The sequence below is a fragment of the Eleutherodactylus coqui genome, chromosome 2 (assembly GCF_035609145.1).
Source record: "Eleutherodactylus coqui strain aEleCoq1 chromosome 2, aEleCoq1.hap1, whole genome shotgun sequence".
Classification (NCBI taxonomy): domain Eukaryota; kingdom Metazoa; phylum Chordata; class Amphibia; order Anura; family Eleutherodactylidae; genus Eleutherodactylus; species Eleutherodactylus coqui.
This window is the reverse complement of record NC_089838.1, coordinates 175402386-175425392: the sequence shown is the minus strand read 5'-3', so window position 1 is coordinate 175425392 and position 23007 is coordinate 175402386. Positions and strand designations below refer to the sequence as shown.

Genomic DNA, 23007 nt, shown 5'->3' with positions numbered 1-23007 from the left:
GAGCGCTGAAAATAAGAATTTAAAAGAATTTACCTATCCGTAGCAGGCGGGGAAGGTCTGCTGTTCCTCACGGCCGGATCTTCTTTTTCGGCCGGCGGATGAATTCGTCACGCCGGCGGCACGTCGCCGGCACGTCGTCGACGTGCCGCGCGCATGCGCCGGGCACATCCGCCGAGCCGAAGCAAGAAAGATGCAGCCGTGAGGAAGAGAAGACCTTCCCGGTCCGCTCCGGATGGGTAAATACTTTTAAATTCCTATTTTAGGTCTCCCGCGGATCCGGACGGCTTCCATAGGCTTCAATAGAAGCCCGCGGGAGCCGTCCCCGCGGGAGACCCGCACGAAAATGGAGCATGGTCCAGATTTTTTCATGCTCCATTTTTTTAAAAATCCCTTTTATTGACCATCCGCGGGTATTTATCTACCCGCGGGTGGTCAATGCATCCCTATGGGATGCGGATCCGCATGCGGGAGATCCGCTGCGGATCTTAAATCATATTTTGCCCGTGGACATGAGGCCTAAGGGCGCCCACCCACTGGCGTTTTTTTTTCCCTGCGAAATTCGCAGCATTTGTTTTCTGCAGGGGTCTATGGGACTTGTAATGTTAAAATCGCGATCGCGCAAAATCGCGCTTTTAATCGCGATCGCGATTTTAACATTACAAGTCCCATAGACCCCTGCAGAAAACAAATGCTGCGAATTTCGCAGGGAAAAAAAAACGCCAGTGGGTGGGCGCCCTAATGGTTAAAGGAAGCATGTATATTTACCTGCAAACTCCGTGGTCACACCAGCCATGTCCACTGCACATGTTAGGACATTGTTGTCCAATGTAAATATTGTCCAAAGCCCATTCATCTTCTGATGTATAATATCGTTGGCTCCAGCGGAAACGAGTTGCACTAGACCTTAAAATAGTACAATTCAAAATGTTTCAATATTTATTTTCGATGCATTTTTATTTTATTGTTATAATAATCTTTGGCTGCAAACTGATGCTGTTAATAACATGAAGGACAATGGGAAAAATTAATCAACATATTGACAGGTAATGACACATAAAATTAAGGTATCAATACCCAGAACAGCTTTATATCCCAGAATTTGTATTGTATTGTATTTAACTTGCCTTACTTTTTCTGATTGCCATATAATAATAAATGTTGCGCTAACCCCTTTACGACCGGCAGCGTACATGTGTGCAAAGCTGTATTTGGAACTGGTATTTCCCCAGGCACCAAAGGTAGAGGTAGAGTAGGGTCATAATTTTCGACTCAAAAATGTAATCAATATTGTTTATATAGTAAACACACATAAAGGCAACACAAACATACTGTAGATACATATATGGACATTAAAGGCATGTTCAGCAGTGCCAAGTATGCATCACATTAAAAAGCCCTATTGTATCTTAGCACCCATACCTGCACCACATGAATATAAAAACACTATCATTCGCAAGTAGTTTAAGGGAAGTTTCACATGGATAGAATATTTTCACTGGGACGCAGGGAAATTTGCTGGAATTTTCAGGGCAAACTGCAGATTTTGGTGCAGAATTGCAGACTCATTTAAGTCATTTTAATTCTGCATCAAATCCACACAGAGCCATGCAGATTATGACTTGCAGTGCAGAATACAGGAAATTCCGCCTGTGTGAAGGATCCCTAATAATCACAGCAAAAAAAGATTTAAAGAATAAGACTGAGTTCACACTAGCATTGGTATTACATTTGGGTTTCTGTTTTCCAACGCTGTCATGGGAGCACAGTTCCTGCAATATGACAGGAGTCAAAACACTTGATTGGTAAAGTGACTGTAGCTCCACCAGTCATTATATTGCTAGTTCCAAAAAAGAGAGAGAAGGGAAGAGAAACCTAGTGGCTTGTTAGTGTTTTCCTCCATTTCTCTCAATGGCATCTGCATGCAGTCATGGACCCCTCCGGGGGCAGCTACATTTTGTAAATATAGCAAAAAAAATTCTTATGCTACTCCTGGGGGCTATGTCTTCCCCACTGGGCGCCCTATGCACTGTATCGCCAATGGCTAGTAGCAAGCACAATCATGCATGTATGACCTTGCCTATAGCAGTGGGGTGTATAGAATGGGTTTAGGGTTTTAAATAGATGAAAGCAGGTGGCAACGGCCATAGCCAGAGCCAGAAAACAGGGGTTGTGTCGATCATATGTTCAAGTACCTTAGTTCAAGTACCTTAAAAAAAAATTTTGTAGAAATAACTTTAAAATTTTTTATTTAAATATTTAAAAAAACAAAATATAAAAAAAGTTTTTCACACAAATTCTAATCAATAAAAAAAAATTAAACACAATTGTCATTGTAATTGTACAAGTTTGGACTATTAACATATTATATTGTTTGTCCTGGATGAATGCCTTCAATAAAATTTACGCAATACCAGAATTTTTAAGTCACTCCACCTCTAAAAAAATGGATAAGAATTGATTAAAAAAAAACATTCATTCTCTAATGGGATAAGTTTCAAACAGGTGGAATTATTTCACAACACAGTGAAGTTTGCTGCCGTGCTAAATTCAAACAGCCCCATCAGTGGAAAATATAATTATAGGTCTCAGAATATGGTGACATACAGGCGTTAATAGACAAATCTACAAATCTATTTGTATAATGTATTTACAAGATAACTCCACATAGATGTCTATGAGTAAATAATTTTAGCCATAATTCTTGATATGTCAGTTATGTGGGGGTTTCTAAATATTCCAGTCGGTGCTGATTTAATTGAATTAGAAGATTGCATATATTTTTAACTTTTTATGAATAATTTCTGTAATATTCTTTGCAGAGTAAATTCATTTAATATCAATGATGTTTTGCAAGATAACTGTAAATGTGACCATATTGAGTTATGGTACCCTACAGTGCGTGTGTTATTACGTAGTTTATTTTTCCATCTATAAAAAATGTATTTGGGAAGCATTTCAAGGCAAGAAAGTGAAACTGTATGCACTTTATTTCATCTTTGTTTCCCCTGACATATTCATCATGACTCACATAAAAAGTAATACTTTAAATAGCTTATTAATTTGGAAAGTAATTGATTAATACAATTCAGGTAGCAGGAAATATTAGCTAAGGAATACATAAAACATATAGAGCGCCAACATTGAAACTGCGCCCCCTCTGTCACATGCCAGGTTTGCCTGCATATTGAATCCAGTCCTGCCAAATGAATTAAAGGGGTTGTCTCGCGCCGAAACGTGTTGTTTTTTTTCCCATAGGCCCCCCCGTTCGGCGCAGGACAAACCCAAGGGATGTGTTAAAAAAAAAAATATATATTACTTACCCGAATCCCCGCTCTGCGACTTCTTCTTTCTTCCTACTTCTTCCTTCACCAAGATGGCCGCCGGGATCTTCACCCACGATGCACCGCGGGTCTTCTCCCATGGTGCACTGTGGGCTCTGTGTGGTCCATTGCAGATTCCAGCCTCCTGATTGGCTGGAATCGGCACACGTGACGGGGCGGAGCTCTCCGGCACGAGTGGCCCCATTCACCAGGCAGAAGACCGCACAGCGCAAGCGCGTCTAAAAACGCCAGAAGAAAGCGAAATTAGACGGATCCATGGCGACGGGGACGCTAGCAACAGAGCAGGTAAGTGTATAACTTCTGTATGGCTCATATTTAATGCACGATGTACATTACAAAGTGCATTAATATGGCCATACAGAAGTGTATAACCCCACTTGCTGCCGCGAGACAACCCCTTTAAAATACCATTCTAATCCCTATATGTAAGTAAGAAGCAGATGTTGAGAGGAGCTGTTGAACAATTATGTCAATCATGTTGCTTATGTTTACTGCATGAACTTACCAGGTTTTCTGTGGCAAAGGCAGTGTTATCCTTCTCCAGTGAGTAAATTCACTTGAATGATAGATACTTGCTGATGTGAACTCTTGACAGCTTGGCATACTTGGCAGACATTCCTGGGAAATAAAATGTTTTCAGTTGAAATACATTTTTTATAAATTAACAATGATTTTTAAATAGTATCTAAATATTAAAAATTAGAGGAATAGCAATAACAACTGAAATCCAAAGTAATTTTAGGATTCGGCTAAATCATAGCCTACACTGGCTATGTGCCTCTTATAGACTTAGTATTGCCATGTATTCTACAGGATCACATGTTTAAGTACCATAGTAGAACTTAGAAAGATAGATTAAAGAAAGTTTATTAACCCCTCAAAAACCAAAATGTTTAGCAATTTTACCCATGTGGTGGTACTATGGCCCTATTATTTTTGCTGCATTTTTATTTCTGTCACATATAGGGCTATTTCTTAATACCCCTTTTCACAGTTTTTTTTTAAATTTTATTAGGGGTAATGTGTACAAAAGGTAAAATTTTGTCAAATTTATAGTTCTTGATTTTTAAAATGAATATATTTACATGAAAATAAAGTACAGGAATGGGTTCACCATTTTGCTTCGGACGTTTTGATATATATAATTTGGATAATCTCAGATTATAAAGTGGATATGGTGACAGATTAGGTTAGCATTCGCGGTAGCTGGTTTTCTTTTTTTTAGATATTTTTATTTAATTCTGTAATTCTTTTTAACCTATTTTTGTAACTATTTTATTTCAACATCTATGTTCCCCATGATGCCATATAAGCCCCCCCCCCCCCTCATGGGGGAGGAAGGGGAAGCAGTGGCAGGTTTCTGAGATGAACCTTCTGCAGCGACACAGTCGCAGCAGGGGATAGCGGGCAGCGCACTTTATGTGCGCAGAAACACAGCCAAGTGCGTTTTTTTCAATGTGATGCCCGTGTTGTTCATGCAAATTTTTGTGCGTTTGCATTCTGCGCAGAAAACAAATGCCCGTCTGACTGAGCCCTGACACTAGACAAATGAAGAATAAAAAGTTTTTAAAAATGCAGTGGTTTATAAAAGATAGAGGGGCAAGATTGCCTTTTTATAATTAATTTAAAGCTCTTGAAGTTCACAAATTCATTTTGTGAATTCCTGTCTGGAGTTATATATTAGACAAAGAAGGTAGAGAGTTTCAAAATACTATATCTTTTACTGCCATCTCAGGGCTCAGTCAGACGGGCGTTTTAACGTGCAAATTTATGTGCATAGAAATGCATGCCAAAAAAATTTCCGGGACCGAAGTGGGTGTTACACAGAAAAAAATGCACTTGGGTATACTGTTCTAGCAACAGCTTATCACAATATGCTTTCTACAATATGCTAGCGTTATTTCTTCTCTCTTCTGTTGTTTCTCCTTTCTTTATTGTTGATTGTAATGGAAAATTGTCAATAAAAAGATTTTTTTTTTTTTTTAAATGCACTTGGACGCGTTTTTGTGCACATAAAGTGGCCCGCTATCCCCTGCTGCGGCTGTGACAGGTAACATACACACATAAAAACACCCGTCTGACTGTGGCCTCAGGGAATAAATTGCAAGGATCTGAGATATCTCTGATCCTGCTCACTGCAGCAACATCTCGACAGCCAGATACTGCTATGATGCCAGAGCACTTACTGCAGGATCAGCTTCTGCCCAATTGTAACCAGCGCCATATACAGAAGGTTTGTAGAACCTATCTGCCTGCTGTGTTGTACATATATGGTACTCATCGGGAAGGGGTTAAAGAATTATGTGTTTTTATTTGTTTATTTTTCTCCTGGTCTGCTTGATAAATTTGATTTATTTTTCTAAAAAAAAGAAAGGTCCTTCACTGCAAGGAGTATAGGGAACACGGAATCCCTCTTTTCTTCATTAGTGAGGGTTCCAGTAGGCACCCTCCCATGCGGCCCAATCAATGATTTATCACCTTTCCTGTGGATAGGTGATATATGCTGACTATTGGAATACCCCTTTACATGGATTTCAGGTTTATAACTGCCAACCGATATTCTATTATATAAAGTATATGGGTAACTGTACATAGGACCTGAGAATTTTTCCAACAAATAGAGATATTTATCACCTCTGTTTCACAAATTTATTTTGTGAACAGAACATCCCCAAAATGGTGCCCATAATGTTATGGTTAACCATAACTCTAGAGAAGTTGCTTAACCCTTTAAGGACATAGCCTATTTGGGGCTTAAGGACGCAACGATTTTTGGCTGATTTTCATCTCCATTTTTCAAAAGCCAAAACTTTGTTTTTTCGTCGATGCGGTCATATAAGGGCTTGTTTTTTGTGTGGCGAACTGTAGTTTTTATTGGTGCCATTTTTGGGTACATAGACTATATTGTTAAACTTTTATAAATTGTTTTATGATTGCAGGGAGAGAAAACACATAGATTCTGCCATAGATTTTTTTTATAGCATTAATCATACATCATAAATGAAACAATACATTTTTTCTGCGGGCCAGTACGATTACAACAATACCAAAATTCTTATATTTTTTTAGGTTTTTCCACTTTTCCACAATAAAACCCCTTTTTTTTAAAAAAAATTTTTTTCTCTAAATCGTTGCATTTAAAGTCCTATAACTTTTATATTTTTTCATGAATGGCGCTCTGAGGGCTTAATTTTTGAGAGAAGAGCTGTAGTTTTTATTGGTACCATTTTGGGGTATATATGGCTTTTTTGATTACTTTTATTACGTTTTTCATAAGGAAAAATGAAAAAATAAACAAAACATGCATTTTGCCTCAGTTTTTTTAGTTTTTTTTTTACGCTTTTGCCGTGCAGGATAAAAGGTGTCTTCAATTTATTGTACGCATCATTACAGATACAATGATACCAAATTGGTGGGATTTTAATTTTTCTTAACTTTTTTTAATGCTAATATGGGAAAAAGCACAAAAGGTGTTTTTTTTTAGATTTCTAATTTTTGTTAAGCCCTTTCACATAATAAACTTATTATTTATAGACTTAATTTTTTTTACAATTATTTTGATCTTTTTTTACACTCTTTATGTCCCTGTAGGGGACTTGTACAATAACACCTATGATAGCTATGATAAGGCATTGCAGGACTTCTGTCCTGCAATGCCTTATCGTTTGTTATAGAGATCATAGGCAATGACAATTGCTGGCTGCGGACAAGGGGCGGGGAGGGTGTTAAGCTCTGCCCCCAACCCACCCACTTTCATAGCAAACAGCCAGAGAGAAGGAGAGGAGGTGAGCCAACTGCAGCCCCACAATCACATCATAGTTACATACCATAACATGACATCCACCATATATGCTTGACAGATGCTGGGTGCCGTTGTATAGAGGGGACTCAGGAGCTATGCTCTCTCTATGTGGTGGCTGACATTTGTTAAACACAACTTATAGCCTGTCCCATTGGCTGAGATTGGAAAAAACTCTCAGCCATTTAACCATTTAGATGTTGCTATCGGTGTTGACAGCAGCATATAAAATGTCCTGTATTTCCTATGTCTCCTGATCATCCCCATGATGCATGGGGTGCTGTTTGCTTGTCATGCCAGCCTGCCATGAATTTATTTCTATTAAGCCCTACTTGTGTGCTCTGCATTAAAGGGGTTTTGCAAAACTCAATGAAATATTTCTTGGCATGAGTTGAAATAAAAAAAGAAAACAATGCCCAGTCCCCAGTCCCGCACAGCCTATCTGACTTCAGAAGCTGCAGCAGCAGTGGCAGACAGTGTGTTCTATATACATATGACTGCTGGCTGCATATAATCACTGGCTTCAGGTCACATGCAATTCATGCCAGTATCACTGCTGAAGTCAGTGAGTTGCAATAGTGGTCACATTAACAATGCGTGGCACATGATGACTGCAGCAGTTTCACAGACTGGAGCAGAAGAAATTTGACTAGTTGCACTAGATCAAGGGGTTATTTAACCCCTTAGTGACGACGCTATCGTAAAACTACGTCCTGCTGTTGCAGGACGTGTATGGAGGGAGGTAACGCCGCTATCTCCCTCCATACAGCACGGGCGTCAGCTGTTTATTACAGCTGACACCCGCGGGCAATAGCCACGCTTTGCCGTTCAGCCGATCGCGGCTATTAACCCTTTAAATGCCGCTGTCAATTCTGACAACGGCATTTAAATCCCCCGAGCGCTGTTCGGGGGTCCCGCACGGCCCCCCCGTGGTGAGATCAGGGGAGCCGTGCAGGTGTCATGGCAGCCGGGGGCCTAATGAATGGCCCCAGGTCTGCCTTAGCAGACTGCCTATGAAGCCATCCACACAGGGTGGCTTGAAAGACTGCCTGTAAAAAAGCAGTATGACGTAATGCTACAGCATTACGTCATACTGCAGGAGCGATCAAAGCATCGCATGTTAAAGTCCCCCAGTGGGACTTCAAAGTAAAGTAAGAAAAAAGATCAATAAAGTTTTTTAAATTGTAAAAAAAAAAAAAATGTTATAAAAGTTTAAATCACCCCCCTTTTGCCATATCAATTATTAAAAAATCTAAATCATAAAATAAAAATATGTATTTGGTATCGCCGCGTCCGTAAAAGTCCAATCTATCAAAGTAGTGCCTTATTTTTCCTGCACGGTGAACGTCGTCCGAAAAAAAAAAAAAGAATGCCAGAAATACACTTTTTTAGTTACCCTGTCTTCCAGAAAAAATGCAATAAAAAGCTATCAAAAAGTTGTATGTATTCCAAATTGATACTATCGGAAACTACAGGACATCTCACAAAAATTGAGCCCTTGCACAACTACGTCGACAGAAAAATAAAAAAGTTATTGCGCGCACAAAATGACCGCAGAAAATAATTGAAAAAAAATTAAATATCTTAAAAAAAAAATACAAGTACCGTATATACCGGCGTATAAGGCGACGGGGCGTATAAGACGACCCCCCAACTGTCACCTTATACGCCGGTATACAGTGGAGAAAAAAAAAATTCATTACTCACCTCCCACGGCGTTCTGTCGCGCTCCGGCGGGATGTCGCTCGCTCCGGCAGGCTGTCGCTCGCTCCTCGTCCCCGGCGCAGCATAGCTTTCTGAATGCGGGGCTTGAAATCCCCGCTTCCAGAAAGCTAATACACACGCCGGCAGCCATGACATCATTGAATGGCTGTGATTGGCTAAAGCACACGTGGCTTCAGCCAATCACACTATTCAATGACATCATTGAATGGGTGTGATTGCTAACACGTGCGCCTTCAGCCAATCACAGCCATTCAATGCTGTCATGGCTGCCGGCGTGTGTATTAGCTTTCTGGAAGCGGGGATTTCAAGCCCCGCATTCAGAAAGCTATGCTGCGCCGGGGACGAGGAGCGAGCGACAGCCTGCCGGAGCGAGCGACATCCCGCCGGAGCGCGACAGAACGCCGTGGGAGGTGAGTAATGAATTTTTTTTTTTTACACTTTTTTTTTTTTGTATTACCGGCGCATAAGACGACCCCCGACTGCAGAGCAGATTTTTCGGGGTTCAAAAGTCGTCTTATACGCCGGTATATACGGTACTGCAGCAAAAAAAAAAAACTATATAAGTTTGGTATCGTAGTAATCATACTGACCCATAGAATAAAAATATCATGTCGTTTTTGTTGCAGTTTGTGCGCCGTAGAAACAGGACGCACCGAAAGATGGTGGAATGTCATTTTTCTTCCATTTCTCTCCGCTAAGAATTTTTAAAAAGTTTTTCAGTAAATTATATGGTACAATAAATAGTGCCATTGAAAAATACAACTCGCCCCGCAAAAACCAAGCCCTCATACAGCATCGTCGATGGATAAATAAAGGAGCTACGATTTTTTAAAAGAGAGTAGGAAAAAACAAAAATGGAAAAAAGCAAAAAAGCTCCGTCACTAAGGGGTTAATGGGTATTTTTCTTTTATTTTAACCAATTTCCTGCACAGAAAATGTTAAAAAAATGTTTTGAATGTTGGAATATCCCTTTAATGCACACTGCAAAGAAAAGTCATGTGTCCAATCATTTTGCAAGCAGTAATTAAATTTTGAATAATTGAACTCTACAATGGTATATAGTGTGTATAAGAAGCTAATGTGAACAGTTTAGCAGTTTATGATCATGTTAAATTATTTGCATTATTACTGATAACCAGGATATACAAGGGATTATATATAAAGGTTACAGTATGACAGCATGCCACAAAGAGAAAAAGCATCACCTTTCAATGCTGACATCCAAATATTTTCAATAATTGAATGTTGCTAAAACAGTATGAACTGTTATATAAACAACATCAAAACCTCTGTGGCTAAAATGTTGTTTGATGATTGAATTGTCCCCGAAAAGTCATTTGTGTCCATTATTATCCTTTTATCAAGAAAACACCTGGTAGTGTGCAAAAACTAATTAAGTGGTAGGCTTTCTGCTCAGCACTCAGTCATCAAGATCAATTTAAGATAACACAGGCACAATGGGACCGAATATACTGTATTCCATTCCTCTGTAAGGAGAACCCACAACTAAAAAAGCTTCACTGCAAATGTTTTTAGAAGATAATCAGAGGTCTGCCAGAAAGTTCACTTAATAAACCATACAATAACATAAAACATATCCTACATTCTTTGTGTGGATTACAATTCCTGAACAAAATTAACATACAAAAATTAAATAGATTTTGAGTATTTGTAGGATTATTAAACACTGCTGCACATTTTATTTAGTTGTTTTGCTGTTATGAAGCACCAGTGAGAACAATTTTTTCACCTGACATTTTTTCCCCACTGGACTATGTCAGAAGGAGAAAAGAAGAGAAAAATCCGTAATTGCTTACGGTCATGAAAATGTAGTATTATATGCTGCCCATAAAATTAATACACAAAAATGTAATACATGGACAAGCCTATGAAGGGGTGTTGCGTGGTGGATCTCGCTCTATGACATCCATATGCTCTAGTATGGAAAGGGATTGTCTTCATGATAAAACGCCTGCAAATTCCATTCCTCCAGTATTTTATATGAACATTGAGTTGTCATAATAAATAATAATCTTTGTCAGGTATTGTAAGAGGAAAGGTTGGATAAATCAGACATAATTAGTTGTATATTGCTCCTTGCATCCTCTGCCAAAAAATGAGAAAGTTGAACGATGTTTATTCATGTTAGCAGTGTGCATAATTGAAGTGTACTTCCAGACTTAAATGGCAGTTCACATTTCTTCTTCTTGTATTAACTGTGTGTAGTCTTTCTCTTACAAACCCTGCCATTTATACTTTCACTTTATGATACAAGAAGTTATTAACTCTGTGCTTGGAGCTGCTCTCTTGTACGGAACTCATAAGCCATGAGCAGTCTGAAGCTTACATATATTTCTACCAATTACCCTCCTTTTATAACTGTTGAGAGTCAAAAGTGTGGGATAAAGTTTTGCATGCTGGGCAATGGGATTCAGTGATCGAACAAAAATAAAATTGTTTTATTGCAGAACCGAACTTTACGATTTGCAATATATACAAGAACCCAAGTAATTTACAACTTATCTGTGGGGTTTGTGAAAGTATAACAGATCTCGAGAATTTAATAGTAGCATAAAGCATATTTTACCTCCTGCACAAGATGCCATGTGAGACCATGGTTGGTTGAATACTCCAGCTTCACTTGATTGTCCATATGTGGAGTAAACTGCTCACCACATCCCATTACTAAGTTAAACTGAATCATATAGGATGCTCCAATCTGCATTGATTGTGTCTCTACATAGCGTGTACTAGTAGACTGTTTAGGGTCTCCTGTAAAACTTTTAAGAATAAAACAACATTTGTTAAATATTACCAATCAACATCTTTAAAACTCTGAAATAAAAAACACCATTTCTATTTAAGCATCTAGTTTCAATAATAGATGGTGAAGGCTCTAAACTAATTACTCGCAAAAATGGTGCACTGTACTTGTAGCTACAAAAACAAAAAAGTGTGAAGGAGCCCTTTATCTGTTTTTATTAACAACTGAGTGTAAAATTAACAAATGAACACAGTATAAAAATAAAGAAAAGCATAAATAAATATAATTTTCCCATGTTTGACAATGAGCATACTACTATATATTAAGTAGTCATAGTTTCTGTTCATTATAAGCAGTCACCATTAATACAAATAACTCAAAAACATAAAACAACAGGTGCCCAATGTTTAGAGCAAAACTGAAGAGTTGACCAGTTTAATTTCCCAAAAAGTTAGCCAGTCATTTTTCAAAAAAGTAATGCATTTTAATAAAAAGCTATAATAAGAAGAGATAGCAGAAGAAAAAAAACACTGCTTTCAAAGTTCGTGCCTTTTAGGGCTTATTCACACAGGCGTATATCAGCTGGGTTTTCACACCTGGCCGATATACACTGCCTCTCTGATGCATTGGTTTACAATGCATCAGTGCACAGGGGAGTATCTCTGCAGTGTGAAAGCGCCTCACTAGGTGCTATGACGCCGGTGGCGGCAGCTGCATAGATTTCTATTGGAGCCTATGCTGGCTGTCGGAGAAGGGAGGTGGGAGGGAGTTTGGCAGCATGACTGCTAAACTTCCTCCCCCTTCTCTTCTTCTTTCTGCCCCTTGCCGCTGTTTGCAATGGGAAGGGGTGGGGGCAGAGCTAAGCTCCACCCACTCCATCCCCTCCCATTGCTGGCTGCGGACAAAGATTCCATCTATATGATCCCTGGTCAGAGCACTATGCTGTTTTTTTGTGTACACTTTTCTTAAAGTAAGATCCATTAAATAATGTTTTAGAGAATTTTTTGTAGGAGGACTTGAGTAATATGCACAAAGCTATGACCTCAAGCATGCTGCTGAACAAATCTTGGACAAACTAAAGAGTGCATTTTCTTCCATTGTTTTGAAAAGGAATACAAGTTACAATGTATAATAATGCTGTAAATCGAGTTATCATGATGCACCTATCATGTTAATGATTGCTACATCTGTATAGACATGCTGTATATATACATTATTCATAAAGCATGAAATTATAGCCCTGTAGTGTCTAATGAACAGTTAATAATAATAATAATAATAATTCACATTGTCTAACTGGTTTAAAAATCATGTATGATTAATTAATTTTATTAATTAAAGGGAACCTGTCAACTCAGAACGCCATAAACTAAGTTATAGTGCTGTTACCATGTGGCGGTTGCTGGTCCTCCCGGGGTGGCGGTGTGCGAGGTCCCGCGGTTGGGGCGCGTCCCCCGGCTTGTTGTCCAGATGCTGGGGGCGTGGGTCCCTGGCCAGCGTGGGCGGCGTGGTGCTGGTGGCGCCATGTGTGCGTGCCTGTGAGTGCAGCTGCCATGCATGAGCTCCCTTTCATTATGTTCTGTTGGGAGCTGGCTGTCTCCATCTCTCTGCCCCTGGGTGGAGGCTTTTGTTTAAAGATCGGGCAGAGACTTGCAATCACTGTCAGTTATTGGTTCCCCTCAGTGTGCTAGCTAGTCTGCATCTGTTGGTCTCCTGCCTCTGTCATCTTGTCTGCTATGCTTTGCTATTGTCCGCCAGGTTTTTCCATCTGCCTCAGTTCTGCTTAGTATTGTTCGTATTGGTTAATTACATCTTTTTGGTCCCTAGTGAGAGTAGGGACTGCCACCCAGTTGCCCGCCTGGGGTTAGCCAGGAGTGAAGGCAAGCAGGCAGGGTCAGGGGTTGTGGCTGAGATCTAGGGCACCCGGGCTGGCGTATCAAGGGTAGTATACCGCAACAAGTGCTGTTCGTGTAGGTGATGGGGAGCCAGGGATGTATTTTTTTTATACTCACCCACTCCCCCATTCCTGCATTGTCTGCCAGTGAAGATCACACGCGGTCTGAAATTCTGACTCTTTTTAGACCACCGTGCTCGCTGTCCCATAAACAATTCTTATTCTCACAGTTTCCCAATGAAGACAAATTTCATGCACATAAATCTTTATCTACATAGAAGCAAGGGTTAAAAGATGTTTGACTGACAGATCTTTGTATATTTTTGCAAAAAGATCTGTCAATTCTTCACGATTTTGTAAATCTATATCACTCTTCTTGCCAAAGACGTTGGGTATCGTACATCTGAGATAAATTTCAAATTGCATGACCTACTGAATCACTTGTGAATTCCCCTCATAACTTTCTTCCCCTTCCACACCCCGCACCAAAAAAAAACCTTGAAAAACTTAAAATGTACTTAACATTTTTCAACCATGAAGTTTGTACACGTTTTTCTTTTTTTACTTGTACTGTGACAAAGCTGAAATTAATCTGTATGATTGTTATCTTAATAAAAAAGAAAATTTACAAAAAAAATGTTTTAGAGCTTGGTGGACAAGCAGCAGGAGGGAATACAAATTAAACTTACTATAATTTACCAAAATCTAATTGTGATGTTGATATACTCTGGAGGGAAAAGCAAGGTCAGATATGGATATAATGGACATATTTCAAGAAGGGGAAACAAATGTAGAATATTCATAGAAAGAATAACATATATGAGATTTCATATTTGAGAATCATTAAACTACGCTAATTCAAAAATTAAAAACATAACTACAGTAATATAATGAAGAAAAACACAATGCAATAAGCATTTTTTAGACTATTTTGATTTGTTGACTAAGAAAATGTAGGCACTGCGTTGCAAGTCATTTTGATTCACTTTAATGAGCTGTGAGAACTTCCCATGTCCTTGTTAAAGTGGATAATGCTGATTCGATGGTCTAATTATCTCTGTTAGAGCACATTCTCTGCAGAACGCACAGCCGACCCCCTTCAGATAGAAAAATGATCACAAAGTGGAATCAGATTGCTGTAATGTGCTAGGCAATAAAACTGTGCTGCTGTTGCTCTGGGAGCCCAGGGGAATATGACTATTATTTTGGTTTCCTAAAGTGTGTTACAATAGCTCTGATTGTACTTCCTAGAAGTCAAGATGCATCAAATTAAAAAACTGCATGGTCTTGAATGTTTATTAGACACAGTTGAAAGTTTGATTGTTTCAACAGAAATTCTGTATAGTGACAAGAAAATTGTAATACACTTACTGTAAGTTTCAAATGTCAGAAAGGGTTGCAACTTTTTGTCTGTTACTAAAATACATTGTTGCAACGCTTATCTGACTTACTTACAAGAGTATTGACAGTTGCCATGATTATCAGTGATACCCAATTGGTGACTTGGGGCCCTGGTATGCTCGAAATGTTGAGCTGACCACTATTCATTATTTTATGAAGAGGGTAAGTTACATTTTCCAGTACATTTAGGACTTCTTCACTTGGGCATTTCACCCGCTCCTGTAGATGAGGTCACGGACACAACATAGAGCAGCTGGGACTTATCATACAAAAGGGCAACTTCAAGTCGCAGCATCACAGAAGAATTTGGGAGTATAAATTTATAGTCATTTTTGATACCCTCAAGAATGGAATGAACCTCAAAGCAGGATTCTTGCATCAGTGGAGAATATGAAAGGTCTGAAGGAAGTCAAGAGGGGTATCCTTAAGGAGAGCACCCAAGGCATGTGTGGAGATACCTGGAGGGTGAGTGGGTCGGGGAAGAGCACCCAGAAGGGGTGCTATTTCCAATCATTGTTTTACAGACTTGGTAAAAACATACATTGAGTTGAAGGAATGCTGCCATCCAATAGGTGGTGCTGCAGGGGTATTGTTCGATCTTCCTTGTCTTTTTGGATTTTCCTAAAACATCCACTCCAAAAGTAAGTGACTATTTCCTGCAATGGTTTTGCATCTATATGTGTTACTTCAGCATGTTGGGCTAGACCTCTGAGCACAGGGGACTTATTATTTTTATTCATTTTGGATTTCTTGATTCCTGTCCGAGACCTTCACGGCTCAGAATTTTTCTTGCATCAGCTCACCCTTCCAGATGTCCTTTGGACAAAGTATCCTCAACAATTTCCCTTCCATAGGTTGAGCCGCACACGCCAGGTAAGTCAATTTTTTCATTATATCCACGTTTTACCTTTTCTGCATTTTTCGAGGCGCTGCTCTAGACATCTTGTATCTCCTTGTGCAAATGAGAATAAGGTTGATCCTTCTGCATTGTGACAGCCCTTCAGATATTTGTAGACAGCTATTAAGTCTCCTCTCAGCCCTCCTTTTTGCAAGCTAAACATTCCCAGATCCTTTAACCATTCCCCATAGGACACGGTTTGCAGACCACTTACCATCGGGGTAACTGTTCTCTGAACTTGCTCCAGTTTGTTAATGTCTTTATTAAACTGCGGTGCCCAGAACTAGACACAGTACTCCAGATGAGGTCGGACTAAGGAAGAGTAGAGGGGGATAATTACCTCATGCGATCTAGACTTTATGCTTCTCTTAATACATTCCAGAATTGTTTTTTCCCTTTTTTGCTGCTGCATCACACTGTTGACTCATGCTCAGTCTGTGATCTATTAGTATCACAAAGTCTTTTTCACACATGCTGTTGCTTAGCTCAATTCCTCCCATTCTGTATGTGCTTCTTTCATTTTTCTTTCCCAGATGTACGACTTTGCATTTCTCCATGTTAAATGCCATTCTTTTAGTTGCTGCTCACTGTTCAAGTTTGTCTAGATCTTTTTGAATCCTCCTCTTTTAGTGTTAGCTATCCCTCCTAGCTTTGTGTCGTCGGCAAACTTAATCAGTTTCCCCTCAATTACCTTATCTAGATCATTTATACAAATCTTGAACAACACTGGGCTCATGGCAGAGCATTGTGGTACCCCACTTGAGACACTCTTCCAGTTGAATGTGCAGCCACTCTTTTAGTACAATCACTCAACTATGCTACTACTCCCTTCTACCTCTTAGGGAGAGTGAGTTCGACCCTAGGTTCCTGATGTGGGGTCGTCCTTATCGGTTCCCTCACTTGGTGTAGACGAGGGTCAGATGTTTCCCTGTTGTTGGTATGGCAATGTATTTGTATTGCATACTTCTCATGTCTAATAAAATGATCACGTGTTTTGTATAACTGAGTTTTGTTTTTTTATATCCAGATACTTACTGTTCAGTTATGGGTTATGTACATTCTGGCTGACAAGGCGAATGAGCCTTACGAATAATGCAATAAATCATGCACCTATGTTATCAGGTTCCCATCGCAAGCAGAAATCTTGAAAGCTAGCAGAATCTGTTACACAAGTTATATTATGAGATTCTAAAACTTATTACATAATTATGGAAAATGGAAGATAGAACAATGCCTCTACAGCACCACCTATTGGAAGGCAGCATTCCAGCAAGTCAATGTCAGACCTTTTAACAGGCCTTCTAACAATGACTGGAAATACAAGCCAAAGCCAGTGTTTTCTCCAGAAGGAAAAGATAAGCCATACTGCATGCTAACAAGAGACAAATACCTCAAAACAACTATTGTGTATGGTTTAGGTTTTCCTTCTGGAGAACACTCTGGCTTTGGCTTATATTCTCAGGTATGTAATAGGGCCTGTTAAAAGGTTTGACATTGACTTGCAGGAATGCTGCCTTGCAATAGGTGGTATTGCAGAGGCATTTTCCATCTTCCCATTTGCATATATTTCCCAGAGGAGCATGGATGACCTAACTAGGTACTCTCCCTAAGGAGAAACTATACTCTTCCTAACACATTATACTAAAACTAGAATACTTATTTAGGGCTTAGTCACACGGGTGCATCCGGGTGCCAATGCGCCCGTCTTCATGCATGGAGAAGAAGGACGCACTGCAGGTACGGACGACTCTGCGTAGCGCCGTAAGAAAGAACACATGACCGGCAATGGAGCCGGTCATGTGTTCTTTCTCCGCACCTACAGTACAGCCATCTTATCCTGCAGGAAGACGGGCGCATCGGCTCGCGGATGCGCCCATGTGACTAAGCCCTTAAGCCTAATTTCATGGATCATGAGGTCCATGGATGTTGAAGTAAATATTATACAAACTGTTACAGCCGGCTTCACACAGGCATAGGCGCAATTAGGCTGCATATTTGCACGATGGGTGTTACATTTTTGCATGCGCCTGTGCGCGTTCTCTGGATTTTTCGCCCATTTCAATGGGCAATTAAGTCGAATTAGTTTAATATGTGCTATGTTCATGCACAATATGAACAAAAATAGAACATGTTGCATATTTTTGGGGAGAAATGAAATGTGCGCACAAAATACGCTAATGTGAACTCACTAATGGAAATGAATAAGTTCTATTCATTTTGTATTGCGTGCACAAATTTTTGCGTATGTAATACACTGTGCAAATGTGTTTGTGTAAATAAGGCCTTCAGCCTATGTCACATGAACGTATTTATTATACACAAAAAATGTGCGCACGCAGAATGCAGTGAATAGAACCTATTGATTTCAATGGGTTTGTTCACATAAGTGTGTTTTGAGCATTCACTTTGTTCAAGCAAATATGCAGAATATTCTACTGCATTTACGCAGGGAAAGAGCATGGTTGCATGATGTTTTACGCATGTACAGTAAAACACACATATGCATGTGCAAATACGCAATGCCGATTGGGTTAATACACTTATGCCTGTCCTTAGAAGTGTATTTTCTTCTCTCAAGCTGCTTCCCAATTTCTTCAAGTAGTCATGGTGGTCATGTACCGGTATTTTGTATCAAAATGACTCAAAGAGAAAGTCCCACAGCACTCCAAAGTAAGCCCTTATCGTGCCAAGGTTTTAACTTCATGCCAAGCCACTAGTAGGACCATGGACCTCTAGTCCCAAAGTGTCGTCCAGCAAATGGAGTGGCAGCATCAGCAGTGGATTTAAAATAAAAATAACTTTTATTGCTCCATATTAAAATACAGGCAACGTTTCGACTGTAAGATGTCTTTTTCAAGACAGGCCTTGTATCACTGATATACCAGCACTTATGAAGCTGTTACTGAAATAATATGAAATGAGAATGCATAGTGGCGGAATAGATGAATTCTTGCAAACTATGCTGCTAGCAACATAATTGTCTACGTAATGTAGAGCAAAGATTAAATCATGTTTGTGCCATATGATTAAGGTATAGTTTTTTTTCGTAATCAAGTATAAGCAAAAAAAATGTATTCTACATATACAACAGGGTGTGTTACCATGACTTCCATTGTAAAAAAAATATATATGTTTGGATACAGTTTTTTTTGTTTTTTTTTAACAGGGCACAAATTGTAGTAGGATGCAATAGTCTTCTTTGCCCATATTGTTTTTTGCAACAAAATGGCAATAGGACCCTGTTGTATCCTTGATTTTGTAATTTTCTTTTTTGGGGGGAAAAAAAACAGCAAAACTTTATTCCCTTTTCTGACCCACCATTTCTTTTCGTTTGAGAACAGCAATAACATGTGAAGAGAACAGCTGTATGAAAGTCAGTTACAATTACAATGTATATGTAGAAACAGTGCTCATCCATGTCCGCAGCTATACAATCAAAGCAGAGCCAATCCTAATATAGTATGTAATGTACGTGATGCATTGTTGGTTTCCAAGGTATATATTCCAATTGAAAAAAAAATTATCATCCAGAACTTCCATGAAAAGGTTAAAAAACTATACATTTTTATATATTTAAAAATCCATCATACATATACAGATGAACCAAATAATGTTTTAATCCTTCATGGAAGTGCTGGAGGATCATATCATTTTGTTGATGGACACATCTATAGTTTACATACGCCACATTACCTTAGCTCTAATTAAGGGCTTAGTCACACGTCCATATATACGGTGTTACTTTCTGCAGGGGGAGGAGGCGGGTTGGGCCCTGAGCTCCCGTCCCCTCTCCGCCCCTTGCCACTGTTTCCAATGGGAGGGACGGGGCTGGGCTAAGTCCATGGAAGCCCCTATCTTGCAGGAGGAACTCACTCTCATTACAAAACAATCAAGACTAGAAAAAGCCCCAGGTCCAGATGGATTTCCCCTTTCTTTTTCTTTTTTTAAACTCGTTTTATTGAAAATTAAATAGCATAGAGAAACATACAATCGCAGGCAGGTGCAGCACGTAGATAATACACATCACTGTATAATTAGGTTGGTAAAGAGGTTCAGTCACTCCAGTACATCATAAATAACACATTAATTCTTTAAAGCCTGATCAGGTACACAGAAGCCAAATCTCCAAGGCCACAGGTCCCACTCCAGAACGTGTATCCACTAGTGAGCACGTCTGAACTCCAGAATAGATGAAGACATTAATTGTGGTGAATATAACGTGAGAGGGGAATCACACCCCAGTCCCCACACTTTATCAAATTTCTCAGGACACTTACGTCCCTTGTAGACTATATAATTATATGGCACCACCGAATTGACTAGCTTCCTCCACATTGAGAGTGAGGGGTTCTTACGATCCATCCACTGCAGTGCAATCATTTTTCTAGCAAGGAACAAGGATTCCCAAAGAAAATTTTTTTTATGGTGTTGCCAGCTTTCTTTATCTAATATTCCAAATAGACAGATCTCTGGGCTCGGTTGAACAGGGACTCCCACAAGTTCAGAGAGGAAACCTGTGACCTCCAGCTAGAAACTTTCAATAACGGGACACTGCCACATCATGTGCCAAAAATCGGAATATTCGCAGGAACACCTAATGCAGTTTGTAGACAATATTCTGCCCATTTTGTACAATCTTGCTGGAGTAAGATAGCACTGGTATACTATATATAGCTGGATCATTTTATTATTGGCTGCTGGGGATACATATAGAGGAGATTCCAGGAGCTCTTGGAACGTGTCTTCAGTTAGGGTTGGTATCAGTGTTTTCCATTTTATTAGGGCATATGAGGGTATATCCTGAGAGGCTCGTATTGAGATAAGATGGGAGTATAGTGCCGATATGAGGCCCTGAGGGCCCTGGGAACAAAGGATGCCTATTAAGGGGTAATGAGAAATAGCAGGTCTGGGTGGCAGGAACTGCACCTGTAATGTGTGTCTGACCTGGAGAAATCTATAGAAATGGGAACGGGGCAGATCATATTTATTTTGTAGCTGCTCAAATGAGGACAGGGTGTTCTGTGGATAGAGGTCTGCCAGGGTCCGGATTCCAGATTGTTCCCAAACGTTGGCGTCCTCCAGTCGGAGTAATTCTGGGAGCGCAGGATTACGCCAAAGGGGAGTGTCAGCTATTATGTCCATAAAACGGCCAATTGACTTGGCCTGCCGCCAGACCTGAGAGGCTAGCCTATGATATGGTAGCATTTTGCCTGTTAGGGTAGAAGGAGATTCCAGCAGGGGCCACAATCTATGGATTTTAATATAATATGCCAAATACGCCTCAGAGTTGGGGAGGGGGTCATCACCCAGCCAGCTTCTCAAGTGAATTAGCTGGCTTGCCACATAGTAAAGGAACAAATCTGGCAGGGCAGCGCCCGCGTCTTGCTTCGGCCTCTGAAGCGTAGAGATTCGTAGTTTGTGGTGGGAATTTCCCCAAATAAAGGAAGACATCAGTGACTGCATGGATTTTAAGAAGCGGGACGGGATATGCACCGACACATGCTGCATTATGTATAGGCACTTTGGTAATACTATTAGTTTGATAAGATTAATGCGCCCCGCTACCGAGAGCGGCAGGGAGCCCCATATTTTAAACTTAGACCTGAATAAATCTATTAGGGGGTATACATTTAGCTCTAGAGACTTTCCCACATCATTGGTTATCTGCATCCCCAGGTATTTAAACTGGTTGGAGATTCGGAGGCCGCAGAGTGAGTCAATATCTCCCAAACAACTCCCACTGGAAACAGGCATCAGGGCCGATTTAGTCCAGTTGATTTGAAGGCCCGAGAATTCACCAAAAGTATTAATAGGATTTACTTATAGGGTTGCCTCAGGGTCCACCAAGAAAAGCAAGAGATCGTCGGCATATAAAGCCACTTAATCTTCCCTCTCCCCCACTGTGACACCCCTGTATAACTGGGTTTCTCGTAGAATCATTGCCAATGGCTAAATGGCCAGGGCAAATAGTATGGGGGAGAGGGGACACCCTTGTCTAGTTCCTCTATGTAGTCGCAAGTAGGAAGAACAGGATCCATTAATGGAAATAGCTGCTAGGGGGGATTTGTACAGAAGAGTGATCCAGCATATAAAAGTTTTGCCGAAACCAAATCTCTGTAAAACCTTGAAGAGAAAGGAACATTCAATGGAATTGAATGCCTTTGCTGCATCTAAGGAGGCCAAGGCCCAATCCTCTTCTCCGGCCGCCCCTATCTGCTTCATCACTTGGGCCCTTCTCAAATTGTCTCTAGTGGATTTTCCAGGCATAAATCCAGTTTGATCCGGGTGGATTAAATCCAGTATTATGGTATTGAGACGATTAGCCAGCATTTTAGTTAGGAGTTTGTAATCAGTATTAAGTAGGGAAATTGGCCTGTAGGAACTACAGTCTACGGGGTCTTTATCCGGTTTTAGAATTAGTACTATTATTGCTTCGTAGAAGGATGGAGGAAGATCTCTCTTCTCATAGGCTGCATTGTATGTTGCAAGTAATGTAGGGAGCAGTATGTCTTGGTATTTGGCATATACCTCAATTGGGATGCCATCAGGGCCTGGCGATCTACCACTGGACATTCCCGAAAGCGCTTCCGTTAATTCCGTCAGGGTAAAGGGCGCATCTATAAATGCTTATTGGTCCTGTGTGAGTGTCGGGAATGTAGGCTTATTTAGGAAATTGTTCAGGGTGTCCTGAAAATGGTGGAATTTGGTGTTGTACAACTCAGTGTAGAACTGTTGAAATCGCATCCCAATCTGATCCCTGTCAATAAGGACTTCTCCTGAATCAGATTTGATACATAGTATAGAGGGGGATGCTGAATTCTGATGGACTAGCAGAGCCAGCGAGCTGCTGGATTGATAACCTTGTTCATAATATTTTTGCTTAGCAAAGAAAGTGGACCTACGGGCCTTCTCCTGCAGATATAGGAGATATTGTCTTCCTTGACTCAACCACCTTGTTCTATTGTCATCTGAGGGGTCTGCGACATAAGTCGCTTCCAATGTGGAATATTCGGATGCCATCTGCTGCTCACATCGGGAAGTATTGCGTTTAATGAAAGATATAGAGGAGCGTAGGCAGCCTCTGAGGAAGGCCTTAAGGGTCTCCCAGAGTAGTGCCGGGTCAGTATCAAGGCTATTTATTTCAAGGAAGGTGGCAAGCTGGTCGGGAATACGATCGTGTGGGTC

At 40.2% G+C, this 23007-nt stretch overlaps 1 protein-coding gene across 1 annotated transcript in view; it reads right to left on the bottom strand.

The window, feature by feature from the left end:
* Positions 1-23007, bottom strand: part of RELN (reelin) — a 655909-nt gene that overhangs the window by 211731 nt on the left and 421171 nt on the right. Inside the window, exons 21-23 of the mRNA XM_066591974.1 lie at positions 11453-11645; positions 3847-3959; positions 766-903 (exon numbers count right to left, since the gene is read on the bottom strand). Of these exons, the coding sequence (XP_066448071.1) occupies positions 766-903; positions 3847-3959; positions 11453-11645 (444 nt within the window). The remainder of the gene's footprint in view (positions 1-765; positions 904-3846; positions 3960-11452; positions 11646-23007) is intronic.